The sequence below is a fragment of the Jaculus jaculus genome, chromosome 8 (assembly GCF_020740685.1).
Source record: "Jaculus jaculus isolate mJacJac1 chromosome 8, mJacJac1.mat.Y.cur, whole genome shotgun sequence".
Lineage (NCBI taxonomy): Eukaryota > Metazoa > Chordata > Mammalia > Rodentia > Dipodidae > Jaculus > Jaculus jaculus.
Window position 1 is genome coordinate 82,379,823 of NC_059109.1, and position 20,606 is coordinate 82,400,428.

The 20,606-nt window shown below is 50.7% G+C and overlaps 1 protein-coding gene and 1 non-coding gene across 4 annotated transcripts; one reads left to right on the forward strand and one right to left on the reverse strand.

Moving 5' to 3' along the window:
• Positions 1-885: 885 nt before the first annotated feature.
• Positions 886-13,981, reverse strand: Slc4a11 (solute carrier family 4 member 11). 3 transcript variants are annotated; one of them, XM_045157612.1, is made up of 20 exons: positions 13,924-13,981; positions 12,533-12,595; positions 9,412-9,576; positions 9,244-9,293; positions 8,793-9,024; positions 8,640-8,721; positions 8,285-8,408; positions 4,653-4,856; positions 4,486-4,579; positions 4,253-4,378; positions 4,059-4,172; positions 3,838-3,970; positions 3,506-3,579; positions 2,797-3,052; positions 2,496-2,602; positions 2,235-2,403; positions 1,975-2,148; positions 1,665-1,860; positions 1,415-1,584; positions 886-1,291 (listed from the first exon to the last, which is right to left on the reverse strand). In XM_045157612.1, the coding sequence occupies exons 2-20, from the start codon at positions 12,576-12,578 to the stop codon at positions 1,222-1,224; spliced, it is 2,586 nt and encodes an 861-aa protein (XP_045013547.1). In that variant the 5' UTR covers positions 12,579-12,595; positions 13,924-13,981; the 3' UTR covers positions 886-1,221. The 3 variants fall into 3 exon arrangements, with proteins under 3 accessions (XP_045013547.1, XP_045013546.1, XP_045013548.1); XM_045157611.1 differs by lacking the exon at positions 13,924-13,981 and adding an exon at positions 13,453-13,811; XM_045157613.1 differs by lacking the exons at positions 4,253-4,378; positions 13,924-13,981 and adding an exon at positions 13,453-13,811.
• Positions 13,982-15,793: 1,812 nt separating this feature from the next.
• LOC123463036 lies at positions 15,794-15,900 on the forward strand. The gene has a single exon (XR_006638648.1). It is a non-coding gene; the product is annotated as a U6 spliceosomal RNA (small nuclear RNA).
• The last annotated feature ends 4,706 nt before the right edge of the window (positions 15,901-20,606 follow it).

Here is a 20,606-nt window from a genome sequence, read left to right on the forward strand (position 1 = left end):
ACTATACCCCCAAACTACTCCCATAACCCATGAAACATAAAAGAAGAATCAGGCTTAACACCCACCTATCTCTTTTAAGAATCAAGTAACTGTGAACTTTATCAGTACATTTTTTTACTACCAAGTTAATGTAGCTTAACTAAAAGCAAAGCACTGAAAATGCTTAGGTGAACTTCTAGTCCCACTAACATACAAAAGATTTGGTCCTGGCCTTTTTATTGGTTCATAGTAAACTTACGCATGTGAGCCTCCCCCCCTCCAAAAAAAACGGGTCTACCAAAAGCCACCATAGCACTGAAACATCTCTATCACATCTTCCAAGGCTCAGGGTCCATTGCAGAAGAGGTGGCAGAAAGAATGTAAGAGCCAAAGGAAGGGTAGGACTCCTTACAATGCACTGGATATCCATGACCTCACAGTGCCTGGCACTACATACACAAGACTATCATAATAGGTGGAAAAGATGACAACATCAAAAATAAAGGAGACTAGTGAAGAGAGTGAGGGGATATGATGAAATGTAGTGGATTTGTGTAGGGGAGGGGAAGGAAGTATCATGGTTTATTGTCTAAGTATGGAAGTTGTCAATAAAGAAAAAAAAAACATGGGTCGAGTTGGGTGTGGTGGTGCATGCCTTTAATCTCAACAGAGTTAGAAGGTAGATCACTGCCACCCTGAGACTACATAGTAAATTCCAGGTCAGCTTGGGCTAGAGCAAAACCCTACCTCGAAAAGCCAAAAACAGTACCAAAAAAAAAAAAAAAAAAAAGAAGAAGAAGAAGAAAGAGAAACATGGATCACTTTTACTGCCCGCCTCCCACCCCCACCCCAGAGCAGCCCTCCTCTCCAAGGCTGGGGTAGAATGGCAGGAATGGATGTTGCAAGTAGAAGCATAGAAACAGGGCCTTTATTTTCTGATGTGTACACAAGTGAATTCCTTACACAATCAAGGAAATGGTTTCGCTTCTGGGCAACAACTCTTTTATCAAAAGAAAATCCACTCTACTTAGTCCTACCCTGGTCAGTGTTTCTGACCCAAAGCTAAAGGGCAATGGGGAGAGATGGCCACAAACCACTGAATCCAGGGTGGTTAGTCCTGTGAGACAGCTTGGAGGACATAGCACAGACCCATGACCACAATGCCCACATCTTCCTATCTAGCCACAGGGCTGGCCTGAAAGGATGGGGAAGGTGGCAAGGGCCAGGGATGTGGGTCAAGCGTCAAGGCCTGTGTTCAGCATCCATGACATCTAAGTATTTGGCTTCGATGATTCGGGGTAGCAGGTTGTAGCTGCAGGTAGGAGGCAGAAGCAACAGCAGTGGATTGTCAGAAAGAAAAGGCAGCAGGCTCCCACAGAAGCCAGCCCAGCCACTCTTCCAGCCCTGGGGTGGGCCCTGCTGCCCCATGTCATACCGGATAGGAATCATGGCAATCATGATGAGGGGAAAGATCATCTTCATGTAGGGCAGGGAGCTCATGCCAAAGGCACAGAGCAACAGCAGCTGTAAGACCTGCAGGCCTGTGAAGTAGTGGATCTTTCTCTGGGGCACCCTCCGGACGTAGTGTGTTGGTGGGTATGATGTCTATGGGGAGGAGCAACCACACATGGGAACAGGGATGGCTGTGCCCCATCCCATGCTCCCTCCCTGGCCTCAGCACCTACCTGCTCCTTGAGCAGTAGGGCCACACGCGAGAAGAGCTGGTTGCCGTCCAGGGAGGTGAGAGCGATGTAGAGGAAGAGCCCATAGAGCACAGGCTTTGGGATCCACTGCAGTGGGAAGGGCAGCAGCAGCAGGGAGAGGCCTACCAGCACACTAGCACCCAGTGAGGTCAGCCTTGTCTCCTTCACATTCACAATTCTGTGGGAGCCAAGAGCAGGGCCCTGAGCCACATCCCTTCCTAGGTGACATGTGACCAAGACTTTAAGTCCACATGGCTCTTGTTGCAGGACTCGGGGCCACTGTGACACTCACGTCTCATAAATGTGCCCATTCTCCACACGTTCCTCCACTAAAGCCAGTGCCCTCACATGCAGAGGGGAGTGGGGATAGGCGGCATGGATCCAGGGCAGCCCAAACAGAGACAGCCCTGTGTTGATGATGGCCAGCAATAGGAGGTCCCAATGGTAGGCAGTGCCCTTCACCAGCCTGCACGTGAGCACACAGGGACGGAGCTGTTGGCCTTCAGAAGGCCAGGCATCCCCTGCCCCTGTTGAGACCCCAGCCCTCCATACCTGTTCTCTGGTGCATTGACCAGGGCAGCCACTAGGTTCTGCTCAATGAAGAAGAGCAAGGAGAGCAGGAAGCCAAGGCCCATGGCACTGCCAATGGCCTCCAGGGACAGAGAGTGTATCTGCGCCATCTCAAAGAGGTTCTCGCTGGGATTGTATCGGAATTTGCTCACTGCAATAAGGGACAGACTCCTGCTTGGCCACTAGTCCCCAGAGAGCAAGCCCATGCAGCCCACAACTCACCCTTGGTAGAGACCAACTCACTCTCAATGTCCTGGAAGCCACAGGAGCTGATGAGGGAGGAGGAGAGCACCGCAATGGGCAGGGCGCAGTCAGACAGGATTTCACGCACACGCGGGTGCAGGTAGGGGCTGGAGATGGTAGGTGTATCAGCATAGCCTCAGGGTTGCGTGGCCCTCCCCTCACCCTGACACCCCTCCTCATCTTCTGGAGTGTCTTGATATGTAGCCCTAGAACTTTGCTATGCAGCTGGCCTAGCTTAGCCTCAAACTTGAGATCCTCTTGCCTCTGCCTCCCGAGAGCTGTATCATAGGTGTCCGCTCACCTTTTCTTGAACTGGTAGAGGGTGTAGCCCAGCCAGAGTGTGCCCAGCATGATGAGGAGGCTGAGCACGGCAGTGGCCTGGCCCGAGTGAGTGGTGTTGGGGCTGCTGGCCGTGGCCAGCTCTATGGGGCTGGCCAGGAGGCTGGTGTTGAGGGCAGCGTGGAAGCTGGTGTTGGGGCTGGTACTGATGCTCAGCAGGCTCGCCAAGGATGAAGTCCTTTTTGTGTAGTGGTGACCATAATAGTACTTCCAGAAGACTGTGGACAAGCCAACCGGCTAAACCATTTGGGTTCCTAGCTTCTTTCTGGATATACGGTAGAGACCCCCCCACACACACACACAGGAAGGGGCAGAGACGCTAAAGGGAGGGGAGGTGGTCATAAGGGGAGGGCAAGGGGGTAAGGAATAAGGGAAAGCTTTGGCCTGTCAACCACAAACCTACCAACCTGCTGATCTACCTATTGTCTCCTCAGCCCTGCAACTGTCCCCTCCCCAGCATGCCCAGCCCAGGACCTCACCCCATCTCTAGTCCCGTCTGGGGCAGCCCTGACACCCACGTTCCTTTGTGTCAGCCACAGCTACTACAGCACCCTTGACCAGGTGAGAGAACCACCTTAGATTGACACCTTCTCTGCCCAAGGAGACCACAGCTGAGAGCCACCCATCCAGCTCAGCCCTCTGCAGCTGACCACCCCCACCCCTGAACTCACTTTTGACCATGCCCTTGACAGCATCCAGCACAAATGTGATAGAAATGAAGAGGGCAATGATCTCTTCTGTTGACCTGTGAGGAGGTGATTACCCCATAAGATTGTGTGTGTGTGGGGGGGGTAATGTTACTGGGGAGGAGGAAGGAAGACTTCCCTGTCTGTCTGCATGAATCTACTCCACATGAAAGAAGCCCAGGGCTCCACACTCTGCCCAGTGAGCCCACCTCAGCCCCTTGGAGAAAACCCTGTCTACCCTGGGGTTACAAGAGCTTGGCGTGAGAGCTGACCCAGATTCCCAGCCTCAAGGGTCCCTGCTGCTCAGGACCAGTCACCTCTTGAAGAGATTCATAACCAGGCTGAGGTTGAAGAAGGCATAAAGTGCAAGAAAGAAACTGTTCCACAGGCCCGTCCACGCATAGAAGGAGTTGAAATCCAGGTTGTAATCGTCACAGATGACACGGATCACTGCAAGCAGTGGGGGAAGGTGGGCAGTCAGGGTGGAACCGGAATCCAGGACCTTGGCTACCAGCTCCCACCTCAACCCCCACTGCACCCTGGATGTAGATGGCCAGGGGTGCGGTTGTCAGCAGTATCACCAGTGGCTGCCCGGAGAAAAGCGCGTACAAGAGGCCTCCGATGCTCTGCCCAGCTATGGTCTTCTGCACATCTGTGGAGGTGTAAAGGTCAGAAGGTCACCACAGTACATGATCCTGCCTGGCACATCCCTACGAACCCTCAGACTCTCACCGATGGCCCCATTTGTGTTCTCATCATTGAGAGACCCAAAAGCGATGGTGGGTAAGAGGCAGGCGAAGTAGAGGAACAGAGTGGTGGTGATGTATTTGCCTATAGCTTTGCCTTTCCCAATAATGCCTAGGAATGGAGGAAGAGACAGAACATTCACTGGGGGTGCAGGACATACACAGAAGGCCCCAGGGCCTTGAAAGGCCAAGCTCTGGTTGGGCCATAAGGCCACATACCATCTGTGAAGTCCAGTGGGTACACAGGGAACCTGCGCATGATGTCCTCCGAGATGCCTTTCCCAAAAGGGACAAAATCCTTCCACTTTGGGGGCTAGGGGAAAAGAAAGTGCTTGTTAGCCTGGGCTAGTCCATGTCCCCTCCCACTACGCCCATCTGAACTCTACCTGAGAGTGTCTGTGAGTATGGAGGGAGCTCATGCTATGTCCCTTTGCTCTTGGCACTGTCATGGTAAGCAGCTGTCTCTGATGCACCAAGGCCTCCTTGAATTCTTCCTCTGTGCGGGTCTTCAGGAGCTTCTGGCGGAAGGTGATGTCTGAGAACATGGTGGCAAATGTACGTGCTACCTCCGTTGCTGTCTTGGTGCTTTTCTGGAGATGGAGGATGGGACAGTCAGACCTGCAGTCCCTGGGAAAGCAAAGGAAGCTTGCCCTTGCCAAGCAAGGGGCAGATGCTCTCCTTGTGAGCCAGCAGTACGTTTAGGTCCCTAAAGCAGAGGCATTAATGTACCCTGACTGTTTCCACAGGTCTAATTCCATCCTCCCCCCCCGCCCCTCCCCCGTCTTCCTTTCTGTTTGAGACAAGATCTCACTCTGTAGCTCACACTATCCTCAAACTCATGGCAATCCTCCTACCCCAGTTTTCTGAGTGCTGGAACCTATCCATGAACCATGAACTCATGTCCAGCCTCAGCCGTGGCAGCCTACTCAATAACCAGCCCAAGTTCCCTTGTCTATACTCAAAGCAATAGCCCTGGGGCTTTTTGCATGATATGTACTAGGCCAGGCCATATTCCTGAGAAGCAGTACAGTGCTGGTTGGCCTGTCTCAAGGCACTAACAATGTAGCTCCTGGGTAGCTGGAGGCTATTGTTCCTTCCACTGTTCTGGACATTCTGCCAGCTGCCATTCCCCTCAACCCAGCACAGTAACACTACAGACAGCATGCCAATATGACTTTTGGCAGGGATATTCTTAACCCTGCTGCCTAGAAAAAGCCAGAGGAGGGCTGGAGAGATGGCTTAATGACTAAGGCACTTGCCTGCAAAGCCAAAGGACCCAGGTTTGATTCCCCAGAACCCACGTAGATGCACAAGATGGTTCATGTGTCTGGAGTTCATTTGCAGAGGCTGGAGGCCCTGACATGCCCATTCTCTTCTCCTCCCTCCCTCAAAATAAATAAAGATTTTTAAAAAGCCAAAGGAGGGAACTTCCATCAGAGGCAGAGGCAGAATTATTAAAAACACCAAGTAAAGCTGGGTGTAGTGTCAGATTTGTAATCCCAACACTTGGAAGGCAAAAGACTTGTTCAACAATACATAGATAGTTGAGTTTGGCCTGACCTATGAGACCCCGACTCAACAACTAAAGAGTTAATGGAGAGGGCTGGAGAGATGGCTCAGCGGTGAAGGCACTTGCCTGCAAAGCCTAAGGACCTAGGTTTGATTCTTTAGTACCCATGTAAGCCAGATGCACAAGATGGCACATGCCTTTGTTTGCAGTGGCTGGAGGTTCTGGCATATCCATTCTCTCTCTCTTTTAAGTAAATAAATAAATCATTTGCAGTGGCCAGAGGCTCTGGTGTACCCATTCTGTCTTCCCCTCTCTCTGCCTCTTTCTCTAATAAATAAATAACCCTCCATGTCTTTATTGCACCCTGGACTGGTTGGACTGGAAGCTAAGTGTGGGGCTGGAGAAAGAAAAAAAAAACTGACTTAATGGAGGGAGATTGAGATAAGATACTTGCCTGTAAAGCCTAATGACACAGGTTCAATTCCCCAGTACCCACATAGAGCCAGATGAAGAAAGTGGTACATGCATCTAGAGTTTGTTTGCAGCAGCTAAAGGCCCTGGCATTTCCATTGTCTGTCTCTCTCTCTTTGCAAAATAATAAAAAAAATTAAAAGTTAATGGAGCTGGACATGGTAGCACATGCCTTTAATTCCAGTACTCAGTAGGCAAAGGTAGGAGGATTGCTGTGAGTTCAAGGTCATCCTGAGACTACATAGTGAATTCCAGGTCAGCCTAGGTTAGAGTGAAACCCTACCTCAAAAAAGCAAACAAAAATATTGCTGAAGACTCCACATACTTAGGCTGCAAGGTCACTGAGAAATCCTACTGGAGCTAAGCTGAAAACTTCCTCCACATAGACTAGTTGACAGAAAGCTAGAAAAAAAACTATGTTGCACACAGTTCCATGGGAGAGAGAAATCACCAGTGGAGATAAACAACAGTGAACACTGCAAGTCTTAAATTGGGCCAGCCAAGACAAATGAGCCAATGGGTGCAATCGTGGCATGTCTGTTATAGGGGAAACCAACTGCTCTCTAACTGGACTGGGGCCTGCTCTATGGGAGGAAATACATGCCTAATACTGAAAACCTATAACAGGGGAGGTTATGAGCCCTAGGGGTGCAACGTCTGCTGCTGTCTGGCTAAATATACATACTATGCTCACCAAACTCTCCAGTAAGCATTTCTCTTAATGTTCATACCCACATATTAATACTACTCTCACTTGTGGTTAGAGAAGCTTCTTTCACATGGCAGGGACTAAAACATCTTTATCACACCTTCCAAGGGTCCATTGTGGAAGAGGTGGCAGAAAGAATGTAAGAGCCAAAGGAAGGGTAGGAATCCTTATAACATGCTCTTCCATACACAAAATGGCCTTGATATCCATGACCTCACAGTGCCTGGCACCACCTATATAGGACCCTCATAATAGGATGAAAAGATGATCACATCAAAACAGAAGAAACTAATTGAGAGGGGGAAGGAGTATGATGGAGAGTGGAGTTGCAAAGAGGAAAGTATGGAGGGGAGGGAATTACTATGGTTTATTATCTATAATTATGGAAGTTGTCAATTAAAAAATATAATGGAAGGGGCAGGGGTGTGGCTCAGTGGTAGAGCACTTGCCCAGCCCTGCATGTACATGAGGGCACTGGAATCCATCCCCAGCACTAAAGGAAGAAAAAAGAGGTAGCCAATGAAAGCATTTTAATTTTATGGGCCTTCTAAAGTTTTGGGAGGGAGCCTCACAATTTCCTACTCAGGATTTTTAAATCCTTGGAGAAATCCCAAACTGCACCTGTCTTAGTCCCCATAAAAGCAGGGAACCAGCTGGGCGTGGTGGCACATGCCTTTGGGAGGCAAAGGTAGGAGGATTGCCGTGAGTTCTAGGCCACCCTGAGACTCCATAGTGAATTCCAGGTCAGCCTGGGCTAGAGTGAGACCCTACCTCGAAAAAAAAAAAAAAGCAGGGAACCCCTGACAAGGTGATTTAATGGCCAGGAAGAGTTGGGGTGGGGGGCATCAAGCCAAAGAAAGGCCCCAATATTTGAATCATAGTAATTTTACTCTTTTCTTTTTGTGCTGGGATTGAATCTAGAGCTTTGTGCATGCTAAGCACATGTGGTGCTGCCAAGCTACAATCTGAGCCCCTTGGTCACACTGATTGTAAGAAGTATTTCTTGAGCTGAAGAGATGGCTCAGCAGTTAATGTGCTTGTCTGCAAAGCCTCAGGACCCAAGTTTGATTCCCCAGTACCCATGTAAATCAGATACACAACGTGGTGCATGCATGTGGAGTTTGTTTGCAGTGGCTAGAGGCCCTGGCACACCCATTCTCTCTCAAATCAATAAATACAATTAAAGAAGTATTTCTTTTAAGTTAGATCTTCTGGAAAAATTTGGATGCAACAGGGACTTAGCAAAGATTGTTCTGTTAATCAAGTAGACAGAAAGGACAAGGCAACCTTAGACCTTCCTCCATGGGGCACCTAAGACTCAAACTCACCATCTTGGGTGGGGCCAGCACCAGGATGACAAAACGAACCTCACAGGAGTTTTCCCCCCAGTTTTGTGGCCGAACCAGGCGACTGATGCACACGTGCCGCTTCTGTAGGGCCTTCATGGTACAGCTGGTTGGAGAAAGCACAAAGGACCATCGCCACCCTTGGAAGCTGGGACTCCTACCTCCCAGAACACCCAACTTTGACACCTGGTAGCCATCATTAGGGACAAACAAAAAGACCAAATGGGACAGTGTGTTTGACCAGCACCCACCCCTTCAGGGACACAATGAGACAACTAGCTCCAGGATAACAAATGAGAGGCCAGGTGTGGTGAGTATAGGTAGAATGGTAACTCACATGATACAGAGCCATGACTGTTGGTACTGTACCCCTCTCACAGTGGCAGTCACCCCTTGGATGGTATCTGACAGCAGGTGGACTGAGGAGAAGGTAGAAAGGTTAGCCGGCCCAACAATGCTCTCACCTGCCAAGGCAAGAAGATGGCCTTACCTTTCCCCTCCATGGGGGCTCCAGCATCTGTAAAGAGCTTAGCCATAAGCAGGTCCAGGTCACAGTTAGGTTCTGCATGGTTAGGGTCCTGGGCAAAGCGGTTTAGCATAGTTCTCAGCACATCATCCAGAGAGGTAGCTGTCTCGTTCAAGATGATGCTGGCCTGTGCCAGGAAGCCATCCAAGTCCCGGTGTGCACGGATCTCCTCCTTGAAGTTCTTTAATTTCAGGTACTGTGGAAACCCCAGATACAGAACCACACAGATCCCTGGGTAAGGCCACAGCCTCTGCTGAGGCCTCCCTCCATGAAGGCCTTTAGTAGTTCATACAAGAGGGTTGACCCAGGCTAGCTTGTATGAATGTCTGGAAGCATGTGGACACAAAGCATGGGGTTCTAAGGGAAGCAGCTCCCTAGCCTGAGACCCAGCACAGCCCTGCTGGAGAGGCCTTACCTTGCGGGAGGTATGTAGGAGCACACAGCCACCAGTTGCTGTTTCAATGTCTGGAGGAATGGAAGGAGACCTCAGCATGCTGCCACACCACCTCTGGGCTCTTTGGTAGAGCAAAGAGCAAATCCATGTCTTCGCAGGCCCCTGGCCTCCCTGCTAAAGCCCCCGTACCTGATTTGGATGGCTGCACTTCAAGGTTGACATTGACAAAAAAACGGATGCTCTCGCCAGACACAATGGAGGAGTTGACTGTGTCAAAGGCCTCATCCCCTAGGCTCTCTTCCCGAAATTCAGGGTTATCATCCATGTCACTCTTGAAGTATCCCAGAGATGTAGCTGTCACCAAGAGAGATCCAAGTGGGCCAGCTGTCAATGCTGTACAATAGAAGGAGTGGCTCCAAGCCCAAGGACTAGGCACCCCTGAGCTGTCCATGCTGGGTGTGCTCAGTGAATGGTGAGAGCCTGCTACTCCTACCCTGCCAGGAAAGGAGCAACAGTGCAGATAAAGTCATGTCTGTCATCTAGCAGGAGAATCCAAAGTTTGAGGCCAGCTTGGGTTATACAGTGAGATTCTGTCGCAAAACAAACAAAGCCAGTCATGCTGGCTCTGAAGCTAAGGCAATTGGATCACCATGAGTTCTAGGCTACATATGGGCTAGAAGAGTCTCAAATTATCAAAAAGTTAAAAAAAAAAAAAAAAGGAAAAAAAGAGGGAGGGCTAGAGAGATGGTTCCGTGGTTAAGGTGCTTGCCTGTAAAGCCAAAGGACCCAGGTTCATTTCCCCAGGGCCCATATAAGCCAGATGCACAAGGTGGTAAGTGGGTTTGGAGTTCCTTTACAGTGGCTGGAGGCCCTGTGGCACCCATTCTCTCTCTCTCAAATAGATAAAATATTTTAAAAAATAGACATAGGCTGGGCGTGGTGGCGCACACCTTTAATTCCAGCATTCAGGAGACAGAGGTAAGAGAATTGCCATGAGTTTGAGGCCACCCTGAGACTACATTGTGAATTCCAGGCCAGCCTAAATTAGAGTGACACCCTACCTCAGAAAACCAAAAAAATAAATAAAAGTAAAAATAGCAGCCGGGCATGGCGGCACATGCCTTTAATCCCAGCACTCGGAAGGCAGAGGTAGGAGGATTGCTGTAAGTTTGAGGTCACCCCTGAGACTACATAGTGAGTTCCAGGTCAGCTTGAGCTAGAGCAGGACTCTACCTTGGAAAACCAAAAAATAAATAAGTATATAAATAAATAAAGCCTCTTAGCCCTGCCATCCAGGGCTCCTAGGCTAGGGAACCCAAGGGAAGGAGAAGCAGCTGCAGATGACCTCCCCTCCCCCTTGCTTGAACAGAGATGAAGGTTCCTCTTCTCTGGAAGAGCAGCTGGGGCTGACTTAGCAACAAGGCTGAGCCTCAGTTCAGCCATTATTTTCTCAGGAAGCACATGAGCCTGAGAACAGTACCAGGAGTCCCTGTCTCCATCACGTCTCTCCCCAGGGTACAGCAGGACCACCATACCAGAGAATTCCTGAAGTGTGCCTGCCACCCTCCTAGGCCTTTTCATGTAATTAGATTTCCAGGTACCAGGCAAATGTTTGTTTCTCCCTTGCAGTTGGAGAAAGATCACAGCCTGAACCACTCTGTTAGCTCTTTTCTGGGCCACAGTGCCACAGGCCCCATCAGACTCCCCTCCCCATTTTCTTAGGCAGTCAGTTTCCGTAGGCATGGCTACTCCTGTCCTCAGCAGACGTTATCCCTCACTCCAGGGCCTTCTTTAGGAATGTTCACTTGAAACCTTTCTCCATGGGCCCTTCCCTTTCCTGGCCCATTCAGCACCTCTTTCAGGTCATCAACAGTCTTTCACTTATGTCTTTTCACTCCTAGAAAAGGGGTCCTTATAGTTCAGACCTAGCTAATGTGTGACAAACATCTGTACAGGGACAGGTCAGCAGCATGCCCACACCTGCCAGGTAGTGACTCACCCTGACTCACTTCCACTCACCAGTTTGCTCTGTATATCCCATGCCCTGTATTTCCTAATGTCCTGAACTCAGGACCTGATGACCCCCAACTCCAGGCCTGCACTGCATCCAGGGTTTAGAAAATAACTATTGTGTCAAAAAAAGGTTTCAGGCCACCCTGAGATTACATAGTGAATTCCAGATCAGCCTGGGGGGGGGGGGAAGCCTCAAAAAGAAAAAAAAAGTCTAGTCAGCCTAGGCTAGAGTGAGACCCTACCTTGAAAAAGCCAAAAACCAAAACAAAACAAAAGTCTTGCTGGGCGTGGTAGCACACACCTTTAACCCCAGCACTTGGGGGGCAGAGGTGGGAGGATTACTGAGAGTTGAGGCCAGCCTGAGACTACATAGTCTACCTGGCAAAAACAAACAGATGTCCTCCCTACTTTTGTTGCGAAGGTCATTACAGACTCTGCCTCGATTCCAGGTCTGCCTATTTAACCCTCTCCCCAACCCAACTGCCTTCTGTTACCACTCCTAGCACCCACTATTCCCCATCTCCAATGCTGCCCGCCACACTTGGGATTTGGATTCTACCTTGTTTGTTTGAACAAACAAGACTCTACCTCTTAGATTTTAGACCCCCTAGGTCTCTGCAGGGCTCTTGTGACACCATCCTACAGCAGGAACATAAAGCAAACCTGCCAACAATCAGTCTAACACACAGCCCTCATGCCCTGGGGGCTTGGATAAAAGCACATCACCAGTTCTGCCAGGCTCAATACTGACAGGTAGTATGGAGCCAGCTACAGGAAGACAGCTAGACCAGTCTGAGCATGCACAACAAACAAGAAGCCCAAATTAGTTTTGTGCCCCCCCCCCATCAAGGTAGATTCTCACTCTAGCCCAGGCTGACCTTCCTACCTCTGCCTCTCCTGCTTCGTGAGTGCTAGGATTAAAGGCCTGGCCCAGATTAGCTTTTCTTAAAGGGACAATTACAACTACTCTCCCAGGGTTTATGGGAATCCAAGGGATAAGAACAGGTACAACATGTGGCCTGAGGCTGGTCAGATAGTAAGGAACAGTGAGTGAGCCACCATAGAGAACAGCAGGTGATGCTGATAGCCTGAGGAGCTGCCTATGCTGGAGCCTCAACACCGGCAGGCATCTGCCACTGGCCAGCCTCATCAGCTGTCTAGGCAGCATGCCCCAGACTCCTAGAGGGCGGGATCTAAAGCACTCCTGCGCCAGGACTGGGCCACAAGTGGCCAGTGCTCTCTCTGGGCATGCAAGTGCATGAGCTGGGTCTGACCAAGGAGCTTTCTATATACGCACCTGGGAAGTACTCACTGGAATCCTCAAGGTATCCATTCTGTGACATGGTCAAAGGATAATTTTCTAAAAGGAAGCCATAGAACTGTCACCAGACCCACTGACCAGTAACAGTCTCTTGTGCCATCTTCAACCCACCCCACATTACAATTCCCTGCTGATTCCAGAGGAACACAGCCTGATCCACCCAGGGGAGAAAGGCAGGGGATAGCAGTAGTAAGGAGCTCCCACCCTCCGCTGAGCTTGGGTGGACCCGTTTAAGATATAAAGTTCCTGAGCCCATCTATTAGCGAGCGGCTGCTCACGTTTGCGGGGCGGGGGGGGGGGGGGGGAGTGTGGAAGCGGCCATTTCCAGTCCATTAATACAAGTTTGGCTGAATGAATCCAGTCAGAGCTGGAGGGAAGGAGACCTGAACCCAGCACCTGGGCCTGGCTGGATCCTTCTCTGAGTATGTCGTTTCTCTCCCTCTCAGATCTATCCCGGTACTGGGGGCCATAAACGTCCATAGCATGAACAGTTCTCCCTTCCCTCACGTGCCAAGGGTCATTCAGGAGCGACTCAGCAACGGCCTACACCCCAGGGTGCCACCCTATCCCAGCCCACCAAGGAGTCGCACCGCAGGCCCGCAAGGAAGAGGCCGGGGTGTGGGTGCGCGAAACCCTTGAAGGCTGCCCGTGCCCAGCCCCGATGGTCCCGGCTGTTTGTGCCGCGCTGGGCAGCGAGCGAGGAAGGAAGCGCGAGAGCGAAGCGCGTCCACTGGGGTGGGGGTAGGGTGTCCCCGTGCAGGATGTGCACGCGAGGTGCATTTGGGAGCTGCACCCCGAAGGGAGGGCACGGACGGTCGAAGTGACGTCCGAAGCTCGCAGTCGAGGGCATGGAAGAGCAGGGATGGGGAGCATCCTGCGGCCCGGGTAGGACAAACCTGGCTCTCATACGCAGAGACTCCGACGGTGGCAGGCTGGGCTCCGAAGACCTCTGCGCTGGAGGCGGTGGAGACCCCTTAGCTGCCCCCTGCCCACTCCTGAGCTCCCCGCCGCCACCAGCTACACCGCTGGTTCAAAGGCTGAGGGATCTCAATCCGGCCAGAGCTCAGCCAACCTGAGCGCCATCCCCAAGGCTGTGCCCCGACCTGTTCACGTCCTGCACACCATCGCTGGGGCTTTCTCGCACCCCAACCCTTGCCCAGGCCGACAAGCCCCCGAGCCTCTCCGGGTCTCCCCGACGGCTAGGCGCACACGCAGGGCACGCCGTGACCGCGGAGCCCAGGGAGACCTTGCCACCGCTTCCCGGCTTGGCGGGCAGCTTCCAGCATCCTCCGCCCAGCGGCCGTGCCCAAGGTCATGGCCTGGGCGCTCGGCCGCCCGACGACTGCACACACGCACGGGCGTCTCACCCAGTACTCGGAGCTGCGGGACCGGGTGCTTGGCGTCTCGGCGGGCTCCGGCGACACACCCCCGGGTCCCGAGCCGCGCCTGGGTCCTAATGCCGCTCCGAAGTGTGCCCGCGCGCGGAGGCCGCGGAGCCGGCCGCCCCGCGCCTCACCCGCCGCTGGTCCGTCCGTTCCCGCGAGCACCCGGCTTCTTGGGCTTCGCCGGCGCCCGCACCAATGTGGCGGGCTGCGGAGGGTCTGGTAACAACCCCGACGGGCCCGCAGCCCCGGAGCCCGGGTGTCCGCTTTAAATACACCACCGCCCCGCCCTCCAGTTTGGCAGTGGGGCTCGCCGGGCCACGCCCGTCGGCTGCCCGCCTCCTCCACTCACGCGCTGGCTCGGCGCTAACCTCGCCTCCTCCTCCCACCCCTGCTCTTCCTCCTCGAGGCCCTCTCCTCTTTCGCCGCCGCCTCCGGTGTTCCTCCTCACGTTGCAGTTCCTCTTGTATTCTCCTTTCTCCGCGTGTTTCCTCCTCCCTCCTCCTCCTCCTCCTCGCGCACCCTAACTAGGTGGCCGCGGCGCGCTTGCACCGTGCCTGCCTCTCCGCCAACGGCCCCTCCACCTGGTCATCTTCTAGGTCCCCAGTGGTAATGCGTGCGCTGCACGTGCGTGTAGGTAGGAAGGCGATAGGGTGAGCGCCGCGGCCCGTTGGAGAAATCTCTGACCTGATATCTCGGGTGGCGTCCCAGAAAGTGATTCCACAGATCTCTAGGCTTCAGATTGAACCAAGCAAAGTACTATTCCCTAACCCCGCCCACACACTGGCACCAGTACTGCCAGCAATAGCCCGGACTGGGATGATGGAGTCCAAGCCACTGTCACCCAGCCATGAAAGGAGGGAACCTGGGGTGGACGAAAGCCATGTGCATTTGGAGCAGTAGGGGAGGTTTATACACAGGCGTGAGGAAACCGAAAGGACCAAAGATATGGAATGCCCCTTTTGGTGATGGATGGCCCGGAACTTCCTTCCCTCACAGGGACACTACTTCTGGAGGCCTTTTGGAAGATTACTACTCGCTGCCCTGCTCCAAGCGGATTTGGACGACTGTCTGAGGGATAATAGCCACATAAGTCTCTCATTAGGTTGCGCAGGCCCTAGGAGTAGGGGCATCCGGTCACCATGCTCCACCCCATTCCTGGGACCGTCTAAGCATCTTCTAGCTGGAGCTCCAGCTCTGCACAGACTCCAGTATCACGTGGTTTCAAGGTGAAGGTTGAGGGAAGCTGAAGACCAGGCAGGCTAACACTGCCCAGGAGGCTGGATGTGGATGGGCAAGCATGGGAACAGGACCCTTCACCCAGCAGCCTTCCATCTGTGGACCTTGTTTTCAGCATTTGCCTTCCAACAGCTCCCCCAAACCTGGTCCTTTCACACTGCCCCCTTCCAGGAAACCTGTGGTGATTGGAGGAGCAAATCCCCAAACCCTTATAACTTCCCTCTTCACAAAGGGAAAAGTGGCCCTGAGCAAGGCCCTTCCGCATCTTTCTTCCTGACTGTCTCAGAGGGACTGCATTGACCCATTCCCACTTTATAAGAAACTTTCCTTCCGTCCACCCACCTGCCTCCTGTCCTGTGAGGGCAAAACACAGGTGCCTGATGTCTCCCCACCAGGAGCTTACATGGCCAGATAGGCTGAAGGGCCTAGACACAGGGAAGCACATCACTCACCTCTCATTCTTTCCCCTAGAGCCTCTAGCTTCACTGTTGTACACAAAGTGTCTAAAGCCTTTGCAAGTACAACCGTGCTTGCTTTGCTCCTTCACCCTTTATCTGCCATTAGAATGTGGCGTGAGAAGCAACTGTATAGCATCTCATTAAAAACCAGAGCAGAGGTGCTCGCTTCAGCAGCACATATACTAAAATTGGAACGATACAGAGAAGATTAGCATGGCCCCTGCGCAAGGATGACACGCAAATTCGTGAAGCGTTCCATATTTTTAAAAAAAAAAAAAAAAACAGAGCAGAGGGGCTGAAAAGATGGCTCAGTGGTTGAAGGCACTTGCTGGCAAAGCCTGCAGGCCCAGGGCTGATTCCTCAGTACACACATAAATAGCCAGATGCACAAACTGGCACATGCGTATGGAGTTCCTATGCAGTGGCAAGAGGCTCTGGCATGCCCATCGCCTCTCTCTGTTTCCTCTGTTCCCTCTCTCTCTGCTTGCTAATAACTAAAAATATTTTTAAAAATGAGCCGGGTATGGTGGCACACGCCTTTAATCCCAGCACTCAGGAGGCAGAGGTAGGAGGATCACTGTGAGTTCGAGGCCACCCTGAGACTACATAGTGAATTCCAGGTCAGCCTGGTCTAGAGTGAGACTCTATCTTGAAAAACCAAAAAACATAAAAAAATTAACCAAGCCGGACATGGTGGTGCATGCCTTTAATCCCAGCACTTGGGAAGTAAAGGTAGTAAGATTGCCATGGGTTTGAGGCTACCCTGAGATGACATAGTGAAATCCAGATCAGCCAGGGCTAGAGTGAAACCCTACCTTGAAAAAAAATGCCATGCATGGTGGCACAAGCTTTTAATCACAGAATTTGGGAGGCAGAGGTAGGAGGATCTCTGAGTTTTAGGCCATCCTGAGACTACATAGTGAATTCCAGGTCAGCCTGAGCTAGACTAAAACCTTACTTAAAAAAAAAAAAGTTAAAAAAAAATAACCAAACTAGGGTCTGCAGAGATAGCTCAGCAGTTAAGGCACTTGACTGCAAAACCTAACAACCCAGGTTTGATTCCCCAATACAAAATGCACAATGTTGTACATGCATTCGGAGTTCGTTTGCAGCAGCTAGAAGCCCTGGCACGCCCATTCTTCCCCCACCCCATCTGCCTCTCTCTCGGTCTCAAATAAATAAATAAAATAAACCAAAAAAAAGTTAAAAATAAAAATAATCAGGGCTGTAGAGAATGCTCAGTGGTTAAGGTGCTTGCCTGCCAAACCTAATGACCCAGAGTTCAATTCCCCAGTACTCATGTAAAGCCAGATGCACAAAGTGGCACATGCATCTGGAATTTATTTTCAGTGGCTGGAGGCCCTGGCACACCCATTTATATTATCATTCTCTTCCCATGCAAATAAATATTAAAAATAAAATTAAAAAAAAAGCAAACCAGGGTGTGGTAGCACATGCCTTTAATCCCAGAACTCGGAAGGCCAAGGTAGGAGGAGACTGCATAGTGAATTCCACTCAGCCTGGGTTAGGATGAGACCCTACCTGGAAAAACAAAACAAAACAAACAAAAACAATACAAGCCAGGATTAGTGCCACACATTTTTAATCCCAGCACTGGGGAGGCAGAGGTAGGAAGATCCCTGGAAGTTCAAGGCCAGCCTTGGATACAGAGTGAATTTCAGGTCAGCCTGGGCTAGAGCTAGACCCTACCTCAACATAAAAAAACAAATAAATAAATAAATGCTCTCTAGTATTTCCTACTATTTTTTGGTTTTTGAGGTAGGGTTTCACTCTAGTCCAAGCTAACCTGGAATTCACTATGTAATCTCAGGGTGGCCTTGAACTCACAGTGATCCTCCTACCTCTGCCTCCCTAGTGCTGGGATTAAAGGCATGCGCCACCACGCCCGGCTCCATCACTCACTTTTATCCTCACCATTCCAAAGAAACTGCTCTTCAAAATCACTGGTGCTTCAACTTTTTTGCTCCTACATAAGCAGTTAGGTTGGTGTGACTTCTCTGCCTACCACCTCCTCTCTGAGAGCTCACCTGGTATTTCTTTCCACCTGTGGCTGATGGACAAATTCCTTAACTGCTGTCACTGAGCTTCTGACTTCCACATGTGACAATTTATTTAGCTTGCGTCCCATATAGACCTCATTGGCTAATACACAAATCCAGTGAAATGCATGCAAAGTGGTGCTCCTGCATCTGGCATCCACACAGGTACTCTAGACCTGAGGATCACCTGACTTATTCACATTGAATCCAGGAGCAAGTGTTATTTAGACCTTCAACACAGCGTTTGAATCTGTCAACTTGCACATGTAGTGATCTACTGTCTGGCCTTCTGTTTTTTTTTTTTTTTTTTTTCTTTTTTCCTGAGGTAGAATTTTTCTCTAGCCCAGACTGACCCTGGAACTCATTATGTAATCTCAGGGTGGCCTTGAACTCACAACGATCCTCCTACCTGTGCATCCCAAGTGCTGGGATTAAAGGTGTGTGACACCATACCTGGCTGTCTGGCCTTCTCACTAATTCTCTGCAACCCCCATCCTTTTCTCTCAAAAGTCACTCTTCTCTTTCAGTGGTTTCTCGTCCACTTAGAAAAGAGATTCCAAAGTCCCTTGGTGGCCTGTGGAAGTTTGGCTGCTCTACAAGCTGGCTGTGGTCTCATCTTACACTTCCTGGTCCCAAGGTGTCACTCCATTTGCAGGGGTGCCTCTGGTCTTCTCAACCTGTGCCTGTCTGCCTCAAGGCCTCAGTAGCCTGTGTGCTTTTACCCCTGGCTGATTTTACCCTTCAAAGTGCAGGGCCCTTTCCTTGGTTGACTTTCTAAAGTTAAGTCCCTGTCTTCTTTCCTTGGCAGACCTTCGCAGTCTGGGAATGGGAACTGTACAGTTCATTCTTTCACTAACTGCCTAGTCCCATCTTTCTGGTTAGTTGTGTGCACCTTTGTCCTTTGAGAGTGTCACAGTGGAAGTGGTATATGCTTAAGAAGTTTTGAGCATTCTTAAGTGTTTTCCTGGAGCGTTCCAGGGCCATTTTAAGCCAGTGATTCTCCGAGATCTCTATCATTTCCATTCAGGTAGAGACTTGCCAGCCATGCCTAATAGGGAACCAAATAGCAGGTGCTCCCTATTTCTTCTGCTCCTTCCTCTCGCCAGATTCACCAGACTTCACTGAATCACTCCTACTTCCTATCTTCACCATCTCAGCTGTTCTGGACTGCCTTGGGCCCTTGGCAAGCATGGCTTCCTGCACCTTGAGACCAGCTGTTCTTCTTGAGCAAGCCCTTATTGGTGCTCCCACCACCTTACCCTGCACCCTCAGTCTGCAGCTAAGTACCCTCCTTGCTGTTCCCACACTGCCTTCTGTATGAGGACTTGCCATCTCTAATGGTTACTGTTTTGTTTTGTTTTGTTTTGAGGTAGGGTTTCACTCTAGTATAGGCTGACCTGGAATTCACTTTGTATTCTCAGGGTGGCCTTGAACTCATGGCAATCCTCCTACCTCTGCCATTCGATGACTGGGATTAAAGGCATGCGCCACCATGCCCAGCTTTCTAATGGTTACTTTTGTGGGGGCTCCATTCCTAGTGATGGAACCAGTTGAGTCAAGTCCCTAATACTCCCTGGTTGGCTCAACAACTATGCCAATTTCTTGCCCATCTCCAATTATTTTGTTGTTTAAGGCAGGGTCTGATTATGAAGCACAAGCTGACTTTGATTTTGTAATCCTGCCTCTGCCTTTGAATGCTGTGCTTACAGGTGTGAGTCACCACGACTGGTTTCATCTCTTTGTTTAGACTTTTCCCCCAGATGCCATTTATCTTTCCTTCAGTTTTTGCTTCTGATCCATGGGACTGTTCTTACTGATAATGCCTCTGTTTGTCTCTTGGTGGGGGGTGGAGATTTCCAGGTCCCACTGTCTAAACACACACACACACACACACACACACACACACACACACACACACACGGCTGGGGCTGGAGCTGGGTGTGCAGGTAGAGGTAGGAGGATCACCGTGAGTTCAAAGCCACCCTGAGGCTACATGACTACATAGTGCATTCCGGGGCCTGGGCTAGAGTGAGACCCTAACTCCAAAAACCTAAAGCAAACAAACAAAAAAGTATGTTGTTGGGAATGGAGCTCAGTTGTTGAGTGCTTGCTTAGCCTGAAAAAAGCCAGGGGTTTGATCCTCAGCACAACATAAATAAGGTATGGTAGTGCATCAGGAATGTAATCTGAGCAGGCAGAGGCAAGAGGATTGCAAACTCAAGGTTATTTTTAAAAATTATTTATTTATTTGAAAGAGAGAGAGAGAATGGACACATTAGAGCCTCCAGCCACTGCAAACAAACTCAAGATGCATGTGCCATCTTGTGTATCTGGCTTACATGGGTCCTGGGGAATTGAACTGGGGTCCTTAGGCTTCACAGGCAAACGTCTTAACTGCTAAGCCATCTCGCCAGCCCCAAGGTTATTTTTTAAAAAGTATTTAATTAATTTATTTGAGAGAGGGAGGCGGGAGGCGGGTAGGGAGAGAGAGGTGCACCAGGGCCTCCAGCCACTGCAAAGGAGCTCTAGATGCATGTGCCACCCTATGCATATGGTATACATGGATACTGGGGAATCAAACCTGTGTCCTTAGACTTTATGGACAAGCGCCTTAACCACTAAGCCATTTCTCCAGTCCTCGAGATCATTCTTGGCTGCACAGTGAGTTCAAGGCCATCTTGGGATACATGAAACCCTGTCTCAAAAGTGAACACCACTGCTGGGCGTGGTGGCGCACGCCTTTAATCCCAGTATTTGGGAGGCAGAGGTAGGAGGATTGCCATGAGTTCGAGGCCACCCTGAGACTCCATAGTGAATTCCAGGTCAGTCTGGGCTAGAGTGAGACCCTACCTGGAAAAACCAAAAAAAGAAAAAAAAAAGTGAACACCACCACCAATAAACAAACAAACAA